General features: G+C 51.5%; 1 protein-coding gene across 1 annotated transcript; it reads right to left on the bottom strand.

Moving 5' to 3' along the window:
* Positions 1–4,482: 4,482 nt before the first annotated feature.
* On the bottom strand, positions 4,483–4,788 carry LOC142364399 (feather keratin Cos1-1/Cos1-3/Cos2-1). Its single transcript, XM_075443878.1, has one exon. The coding sequence runs from the start codon at positions 4,786–4,788 to the stop codon at positions 4,483–4,485; it is 306 nt and encodes a 101-aa protein (XP_075299993.1).
* Between the last annotated feature and the right edge of the window lie 5,327 nt (positions 4,789–10,115).

Genomic DNA, 10,115 nt, shown 5'->3' with positions numbered 1-10,115 from the left:
GCCTAGCAGCTTTGGCCAGCAAAGCTTAGCACGGGGTGAGTTTTCCTCCCTTGCTGGCACTGATCTGCCCTCCGCTATTTGGCTGCAGATCCTGTTGGTGAGTGAGATCTGTTGGCGGACAGACTCTGCCTGAAACAAGGCTCTGGTATCCCAGGAAGGGAGAGGAGATGAAGATGCCCTGGCAAGGCCAAACCACTCAGTGCACTGGTGAACCCCCCAGTGCCACTGCTTGAGGGTTTCAGTGAGGAAGAAGTGAAGCCTTGGTCTCTGGGGACAGCAGGTAGGTGCCCACTGCCTGGATGATGAGTATGCACAGTGAATGTGCCTGGAAGTGCAGGCAGGAGGAGAGTGTGGGGAGCACGGCCTCCTTTCAAACCCAGCGGTGCCTTCAGGAGACCTTCCTCCGCACCTGGGAGATGGTGATTGCCTGAAGGTGACCAGTGTCTGACTCGCTACCTGGAGCTGAGGGTAGAGGTCAAAGAAATTGCCAGGTATGGTTGAAAAGCATACCTACATACCTGAAAGTGTTTTTGGGTTTTTTTTGATCTTGTTTTTTGTCTTTGTTTCTCACCATCTTATTTTGTTTTTGAGTTTTGATAATTGACATACATCTTCCCCAGGCTGAATATGTTTTGCCGGTGAGGGTACCTGGTATTTGATCTCCCTGTCTTTGTCTTGACCCATGAGTCTTTTCACCTTCTTTTCTCCCCCTGCCTTATGGAGGAGGGGGCTTGAGAAAGAGTGGGTGGGTGTCTGGCAGCCAGCCCGGGACAAGCCCACCAGAGGACATGACAAAGCTACTCCAAACAGCACAATAGGAAGCCTTTGAGAAACATGACCATAAGGAAGAAATAAGAAGATGGAGGACAGGACCAGGAGCACAGCCAGGAAAGAACATGGACAAGACTCCCATCTGACACCTTTCTGAGAACTGGGTAATTGCAATTATGCTTGGCGAGAATAAAAGTACGCAAGGGAGAACAGCACGGTTCAGGCTCAAAAAGGATCACATCTGAAAAACATTTCCCAGGATATTCTTTAAACTGTCGAGAGCAGCTGGTTGGGAGTAGATGAAGTGGAAGAAAACCCACCGTGCTTATTCATTTTTCTAGCACCCTAATAATCCATTTATGTTCACTTTTGTCCTGATGCCGTGAAAAGTCAGAATTGAAGACTCAATAGTCGGCAGACTATTAAGCAGGTATTCTTTATGACGGCGCCGGGCACACAGGGGATCTCTCCTCCAAATGTGCCTAACAATATGTTAAAGAGCCAGTATCCGAGATATCCGAGGTCAGTACCAACAAATCTGTATCGCCAGCAGTACAACTGAAGCGGGTTTCATAAGTGTACCAATACCGAATGTACATTATTACAGAAGTACAAAGCTTTACCCATGGTTGTACCTACGTACAGCTACCAAAACTACATTATTCCAGAAGTACAAAGCTCAACTCGTGCTTGTACCAACGTACCAAAATGTATACCCTCAGACACTAGCAGTCTGGGATACATCGCTCAGCGTAGGACATCACCTATGACTTACGAGAACTCTCCAAATGACCGGTCTCACATTTCAAAACAGAGAAAGAAAGGAAAGGAAAGGAAAAAAGAAGAATACCTTTACTGCTTGAGATGGTCCTTGTCTGCTCCTGCAGTGATCCAAATGAGGCGAGGAGTCTCTCTGGGAACTCCCGGGGGTACCCTAGGGAGTCCTGTTGTCAGCGGGTCCTGCAGCGCAGCAGAGTGGGTCCCGCCTGGGTCGCCAGAAATGATGCCGTGAAAAGGTGGAATTGAAGACTCAATAGTCAGCAGACTACTAAGCAGGTATTCTTCATTACAGCGCTGGGCACACGGGGGATCTGTCCTCCAAATGTGCATGCCAAACACCCTGCCATTTCAGGTTAAATACAATCACAACATACATATTCATTATATTTCCGAGAAATACTTAGCATATTCATGACTTTCCTAAGAAGTAATTAGCTTATGTTAATATCTTTCACACATGTCTGTTAGCATCCTCGGGTGGTCTTGGGGGGTCTCAAGATGAAGGCTTATACTTCTCATCACAGTGTCCGCTGGTTGACCTTTGTTTCTGCGCAAATGCAGTTTTAAGATTACATATGCCGTGTCCTTCCAGGTAGTTTTGCTCCGGTCTTGTTGCCCTCTTGGTGCCTCTTTGTCTCTGTAGCTTGGTACATCTGTCCTCCCAAGGCTGAGCTGTCTGGGGTAGAATTATTTAGGAGCCTCTCTATCTTAGAGCTTTCCTGTTTTCTCAAATCAGCAAGTCAAGTATGTCTAAGTAGTGTTATTGAGGAGCCTCTTTATCTTAGATCTTTCCTGTCTTCTCAAAACAGCAAGGATCTACTTTAGTTTAATTACAATCACTGTGGTAAGTGGAAATTTTATGTTTACAGGTATCAGTCCTAAGCAAGTGCATTCTGGGGACAGAAAAGCTTAGAGCGGATGATCATGCAGGTGACTATTTGCAATCTCTGGGTGACATTTGTATTAGTTAGGGTCTTCCTTCGGGCAGATTATTTTTTCACTTTCAGATAACCTCCTTTGTAATATTTAGAGCCGTGGCAAAGAAGAGCAGGACACCTGTAACTGATCTCCTTCTGCTGGGATTCCTGACCTCCCTGGGTGGGCACGTGGCCCCAGGTGCCATTATCTTCTCCATGTATCTTCTAACCCTGATGGGGAACCACCTCCTCATTGTCACTGCATGGAGCAATAAGCACCTCCAGACCTTACCGCATTTCTTCCTCGTCAGGCTTCCTTTGTGGCGATTTGCTACCCCACCACCGGTGTGCCAAAAATGAGGCAGACTTTCCTTGCCACCAGGAAGACCATTGGCGTTGCCTGCTGACTGGCACAGTCGTCTTCCCCTTGCTTGCTGGCTATCACTGAGCGGAGGGTCCTTCAAAATGTCCATCAGTCTTTGGCAATAATCCACATCCCATAGAGCCTGATCATCCCTACTTGAGAAGCCAGCATCCTCGCTCCTAGGACGAGCTTCTTACAGCTCCTAAGGCACGTGTCAAACTCCGCATAGGCCAAAAGCCTTTCCACATACCCCAAATTGCATCTTCAGCTGTGCAGCACTGAAAAGGGTGAGAACCAAGCAGGAGATGTGCTTGTGATCAGGGCCATGCTTGCAGTAGTCCTCGGGAACTGCTTGCTGGGTGAGGGGACGAGAATTTTTCCTCAAAAATATCCAGTCGTCTGTCAGAATCTCTGTTCTTTCTATGGTAGACTATTGCTAATGTTGCAAAGGGGGTAACTGCACTTGCACAGAACCTTTCTGGATCAGAGCTGGAGCCTGACAGTAGTGCCGCCTCAGAAACCGAGGCAAGCTGCCCCAGGCTTGGAGGAGACCAAGGACTAGAGAGCAGCCATGGGTCTCTGGGCGCTGGGTGCTGTCCTGGAGCTGCAGTGCCCATGGGGCTGTTGGATTCACAGGGAGTGGTGAGTCCATTTGTGTGGCCGATACCAGTACTAACTGGTGAATTGCCTCAGCCCTGCCAATCTGGACAGCAGCTGGGCCCTGCCAGGTGCTCCAGGACCGTATGAGGTACCTATCTCATGTGCCTGTGCTTGTGCGTGCTGGCTGTGGACCCGAGATGAGGCAATGGAAAGGAAGGCAAGGGGGGATGAGGTTGTGGGCTGTCACCAGGTGTTGTTGTCTCTAGATGCACACTGCTGCCACCCTTTGGAGCCGTTCTCCACTTGAGCCTCCTCCCCCAGCACAGCTCCATCCAGGCCTAGAGGACGTCCCTTCCCCAAGAGACAGAGGGGCTGCTGACCTCATCCCTTGGCCTCCTGCCTCCATGGGCTCCTCCCTCAAGGACAGCAGTTTTACGGGCTCTCTGTTGACAGAACTTTCTCCAGGGCCTTGTGCTCCAGGCCCATCTGAAAACACATGCAGCAAGGCTGACTGTTGCCCGATGCCTGTGGAGCAGCCAGGCATGTCTTCCTCAGCTCCAAGGGACAGGGCGCAGCAGGCAGCCCAGTGCACTGAGTCCTTTCCTCTGGGACTGAGGAAGGGTCTTCTTTTGTGCCCACCCTAACCCTCTCCAAAAAGCCACCGTCTTTCCTGAGCAGACTAGAAGACTTGCCTCAGAAGAAAGGAGGACTCGGAGGCCCAGATTTCGATGCAGCACAATTTTAATGAGTCTGAAAATCAAGAGAAGGTGGCTCACAGGGAGCGCCAGGGGCAGGCACTGAGATGTGCTGGAGCTTCTGCAGGGGTTCCGTCTGCTTGCCCTGCTGAAAAGGGGTTCGGACACGTCCCTACCAGGTTGGCGCTAGGAGACAGCGACAGCATAGGAAGGAGAGAGAGAGGAGAGTAGAAGGAGAAGCAGAAGCAGAAGAATGGCCCAAAGCTCTAAATGCAATGCCCCAAAGCTCTATCTTCTGTCAAGCACCATATTCTGAGATCTTGGAGGTTCTTGCCCGGGGACATCGCCTGCAGCTTTAGCAGGGCTGACATCTGCTGCCACAGTAGCGGCTGGTAATGCAGGAGAGGTCAAAGCCTCCGGAGGAGATGGGCACTCCCTGAGAGCTGAGGATGCTGCCAACAGCGGCGGAGGTGGAGGATCCCACAACGGTGTTCTGCGGGAAGGAGCTGAGGATGGGTCCGGGCAGGGTCACCACCACAGGGGAGGGCTCAATGACGACGGTGGAGCTCTGGCACTGCCTGAAACAGGGCTCATTGCAGCTGTTGGCCAGCGGGGTTGGGCCGCAGGGCTGGCATGGCAGGCACGGGTTGCAGCAGGACATGTCTCTGGGCTGGAGGGGCACCTGCGAGAGAGGGCATGGGGAAGCAGAAAACAGGGACACATGAGCAGCAGCACTGCAACCAACCATGAGGAAGCCAAGGTCCCTACTTGCCCAGCACAGGCTGTCCAGCTGAAAGCTGAAGAGTCACTGCAGCTAAGTGCCAGGCTCTCCCAGTGGAAGACGTTCTCTGCCCTTCCCTCTACCATGAGACACAGCTCCCGGCCCAGGGCTGGGACAGCCCCTGTCAGCTGAGACAGACATTGGGGAAAGACCTGATCTTGGAGCAGGAGGAGAAGACGCTTCACACTCACCTGATTCCCTATGAGAAGGAGGCGAGAGAAGCGGACGAGAGAGCTGAGAGTTGGGCTGCCTTTTATAGTAGTCCTGCACTGCCTCAGGCCCAGAGGCAGCCTTTGGGGAAGTAATAATTTTCTGACAAGTTCACGTCAAACGCAAAGCGTCTCAGCTAATGGCATGGGCTGTGTCCTGGTTTCCTGCGCTGCTGCCTTTTCATTTCCTGGTGATGCCACGTGCTTCCCCATAGGAAGGCTTCTGTAATTTCCAGAATGAGAGTCCCTTGGCTTTCTGGGGCAGAAAGACATCATCGCAGGCAGAAGACTCAGCTCAAGTGCTGGTGGCACCCCGTGGTGGCAGGTGATGTGCACCTGGGTCATTCCTGTGGGCTTGTTTGTGGCAAAGTTGTCAGGAACTAGGCACCGCTCTCCTGCTTCTCGTCCACATGCCTAAGGACTCCCGGGTAAGATGACATGCCACACCCTTTTCTCTTGCTCCTCCCACCTCTCTCTGATGGTTGCTCCTTGTTGCATGCAGGTGGGCTTCTGCTGGGAGTGTTGGACCCTACTGCAACACTAACAATGCTGTTGGGAACATTTTGCTGGGCTCATTTGCCGCATTCTCTCCCTGTGCAAGCCCTGCAGGTCGCCAGGAGCATGCCTGGGGCCTGTTTTTTTTCGCCAGGGTATTTGAATCCTATTCTGTCAGTGTGGATGATGTGAGATCCTGGAGACTGAACGAGTGCCTGAAGAAGACACTTGCTATAAAGACACTTTGGGGAGGCTCAGAGGAAGTCAAGTTCGTACCGCAGGAGTCAATCGCTATGAAATTTGCCAAGCAGAGATGACGTGTTGAAGAGCAGAGCTTTGTCACAGCTGGAAAGAGGCCTTTGGGAAGAGAGTCCTGGGTCCAGCCAGACCCTGGGGATCTTTTGTCCCTGCCTGGTCCTGTATCAGTTCAGACTGTACCTATAACAGAGGTGAACAGGAGTGGTCTTGAAGGGGGCCTTTTCCACTCCCAGGACGCAGACCTCGTGTCCAGCTGGGTACCATACGACCAGAGAAAATGATCATGAACACCTCCCTAAACGCGGAAATGTTGGTCTCACTGAGATCACCATGAGACGCAAGATGCTGGAAGGTTCCTGGCAGCCTTCTGTTGCTTGACAGTGGACTGTATGATCTGTTCCTTTGCCAACTACATAAATTTTGAGGTGACCAAGACCCCTTTGACCATGTGACGGTGAGTTTGGAGGCAGCACTTCTCCAGCAGGTGTGTCTGCCTGAGGGGATGCTCAAACACCTTCTGACTTTGGGGGCTGTTAAAAGCCCAGCTGCTGCCGCACTGCTCAAGTAAGAATCTCCAAATGCTGAAAAACCTGGCCCTATGGAAACTGTGGTGTAGCAAAGATTGCAACTTGATTCGTCTCCTTGGGATGAGTGCCAGTCTGTCATCTCTCTAGAGAGCCTCCCTGGGTCAGCAGCGTGGGAATGTGAGGAGGTCTGTCTGGAGCAGCAGCTGAAGAGATTTTCTCCACTCCCCACAGGGAGGTTGGGAGGCTGTTTTCAGGTGGCAGAGGAAGGAGAAGATAGGAACCTGCAAGCACCAACACCCTCTTTCTCGGAAGTCTGTGGGCAACGTGTGAAAGGGAAAGCATGACACAGTCCTGCTTTTTCTGGCAGTCCTGGTGGGACTTGCATCCTTTGGTGAGATGCGTCTTTGAGGCTAGCAAGGATTGGAGCAAGAGGAGGTGCGGACGCAGGCCTCTGCGATGCTGCTGTGCATGGGTAAATGGAAACCTTGGGTAAACTCAGAGAGGTTCTCCTCTGTGCTGTCTGTGGAGAACTCCCAGATGCTTTTCCCTGTGCGGGATGCCAAGCTGCAGGACGGCATAAACTGCCTCTCTGCTGAGCCCACATGGTTACCCACTGCATGTAGCACAACACAGAAAGAGGGAGTGTGTGGGTGAGTGTTCCCTGTGGAGTGCTTCCCTCCCCAGCACTGTTTGCTTATAGACCTCAGCTTGTCCAGCAGTAGCATGTTGTGGTTGTGGTGAGGCTGGGTCTCTGGCTCCGCAGCCTGTGCAGCAAAGACAACTGTCATTAACAGCATGCTGGTGTGACTTTTGTGTCTGAGATCAGACCCAGGGTCTTGAGCAAGGAGCAAAGTAGCCCAATGAAACCGTCAGGTTCACGCAGGGCCTGGACTTGTGGGAGAGCTATTGAGGGATGCCACCAGAACACCACCTGGCTCCATCCAACCCCCTGAGCTGAAGCTAAGAGCAGCAGGGCAATAAGTGTTCAAAAGATGTATGCGACTGGCTTTTCATGCTCGTATTCTTCCCTCAGCCTCCTCTGCAGCGCACTGTTGCGGAAGGGATCCCTTGTTGTGAGACTTGACTGCTCTTGTGGCTTTATGTCGTAGCCAAAACAGCCCGAGGAAGGAAAATCTCTTCCTAGGCGTGCACCTGGACATCAGCCAAATGCTCAGCCTGTGAAGATGATCCCTCAGCTAGAGACTGGGGAAGATATCCTGTTCAGCCGGATTCCCACCAATGCTCCAAGTTCTGTCTTTGCTTTTGCTGTCACTCCTCCACCTCAGGGGAATCACCACAGCCTTGATAGGGGGAATCCAGACGTCCCAGTTTCCTGACAGAAAACATCTCTTCACTGCTTTTCAGGAATGGACTTGTCCCTTTGTGCACAGTCTGTATCAAATTGGAGTGTGTGAGAAGCAGACACAGAAGAGAGAGCATCAGCAGGAGGCAAAGAGATTGAAGCATGTGAAGAAAAGAGATGTCCTGTGTCTGAGAGAGATGGAAGAGGGATGAGAGGGATGGAAGGGTGCAGGCAGGCAGAGGTTCTGCATTAAACCGCTCAGTTAACATGCTCGCATCTTCTCTGCTTCCTTGTCTGCGCTGGCAGCTGAAAAGCTGCGTGCACATTGCGTGTGTGGAGAGCTCAGGGGTTGATTCTTCCACATGGCCGCCTGCAGGATCACCCCCTGGATGTCCTCCATGAAGAGGTTCAGTGGGCTCTTGCCTGAGGGACAAAAACTCTTCCGTACCAGAGCAGGCAGAACCACAGAGGGAGTGCTTCACGCAAGAGAAGAGCAAATGTCTTCTCCTGCTCACTTTTAACTTCCCCTTCCCCCCTGAGCCATTTCCAGACGCTCTGCTCGTGAGGCTGGGAGGTGGTGTTTCGACTTTCTCACACACAAACTGGAGCGCTGGTCTCCACATGCACCTCAGCTCAGTGTGGATCCCAGTGTGCAAGAACGCCTGTCACCTCCTGCCAGGGTGCCCCTAGAGGGGAGCTGTGCTTTGCCCCAGCTGCCTGCTTTCCCATCTCCCAGAGCCTCCGGAGAACAGTCTGCAGTGCCTGGTCCTGATGTGGTGGGCTCGGACACATCCGTCGTTGTGAGGGATCCAAGGAGCCTCTCTGAGAACATGACATCCTCCTTCTGATTCCCTGTTATCTTAGCTAGCTCCTGGGTCCCTGAGGACGCCCTCCGCGGCTGTGCCTTCCTTCCACCCAGCCTAGCAGCTTTGGCCAGCAAAGCTTAGCACGGGGTGAGTTTTCCTCCCTTGCTGGCACTGATCTGCCCTCCGCTATTTGGCTGCAGATCCTGTTGGTGAGTGAGGTCTGTTGGCGGACAGACTCTCCCTGAAACAAGGCTCTGGTATCCCAGGAAGGGAGAGGAGATGAAGATGCCCTGGCATGGCCAAACCACTCAGTGCACTGGTGAACCACCCAGTGCCACTGCTTGAGGGTTTCAGTGAGGAAGAAGTGAAGCCTTGGTCTCTGGGGACAGCAGGTAGGTGCCCACTGCCTAGATGATGAGTATGCAGAGAGAATGTGCCTGGAAGTGCAGGCAGGAGGAGAGTGTGGGGAGCATTGCCTGCTTTCAAACCCAGCAGTGCCTTCAGGAGACCTTCCTCCGCACCTGGGAGATGGTGATTGCCTGAAGGTGACCAGTGTCTGACTCGCTACCTGGAGCTGAGGGTAGAGGTCAAAGAAATTGCCAGGTATGGTTGAAAAGCATACCTACATACCTGAAAGTGTTTTTGGGTTTTTTTTGATCTTGTTTTTTGTCTTTGTTTCTCACCATCTTATTTTGTTTTTGAGTTTTGATAATTGACATACATCTTCCCCAGGCTGAATATGTTTTGCCGGTGAGGGTACCTGGTATTTGATCTCCCTGTCTTTGTCTTGACCCATGAGTCTTTTCACCTTCTTTTCTCCCCCTGCCTTATGGAGGAGGGGGCTTGAGAAAGAGTGGGTGGGTGTCTGGCAGCCAGCCCGGGACAAGCCCACCAGAGGACATGACAAAGCTACTCCAAACAGCACAATAGGAAGCCTTTGAGAAACATGACCATAAGGAAGAAATAAGAAGATGGAGGACAGGACCAGGAGCACAGCCAGGAAAGAACATGGACAAGACTCCCATCTGACACCTTTCTGAGAACTGGGTAATTGCAATTATGCTTGGCGAGAATAAAAGTACGCAAGGGAGAACAGCACGGTTCAGGCTCAAAAAGGATCACATCTGAAAAACATTTCCCAGGATATTCTTTAAACTGTCGAGAGCAGCTGGTTGGGAGTAGATGAAGTGGAAGAAAACCCACCGTGCTTATTCATTTTTCTAGCACCCTAATAATCCATTTATGTTCACTTTTGTCCTGATGCCGTGAAAAGTCAGAATTGAAGACTCAATAGTCGGCAGACTATTAAGCAGGTATTCTTTATGACGGCGCCGGGCACACAGGGGATCTCTCCTCCAAATGTGCCTAACAATATGTTAAAGAGCCAGTATCCGAGATATCCGAGGTCAGTACCAACAAATCTGTATCGCCAGCAGTACAACTGAAGCGGGTTTCATAAGTGTACCAATACCGAATGTACATTATTACAGAAGTACAAAGCTTTACCCATGGTTGTACCTACGTACAGCTACCAAAACTACATTATTCCAGAAGTACAAAGCTCAACTCGTGCTTGTACCAACGTACCAAAATGTATACCCTCAGACAC

This window comes from Opisthocomus hoazin, chromosome 26 (genome assembly GCF_030867145.1).
Source record: "Opisthocomus hoazin isolate bOpiHoa1 chromosome 26, bOpiHoa1.hap1, whole genome shotgun sequence".
Taxonomy (NCBI): Eukaryota; Metazoa; Chordata; class Aves; order Opisthocomiformes; family Opisthocomidae; genus Opisthocomus; species Opisthocomus hoazin.
The sequence above is the reverse complement of the archived record's forward strand: the minus strand, read 5'-3'. Positions and strand labels throughout refer to the sequence as shown.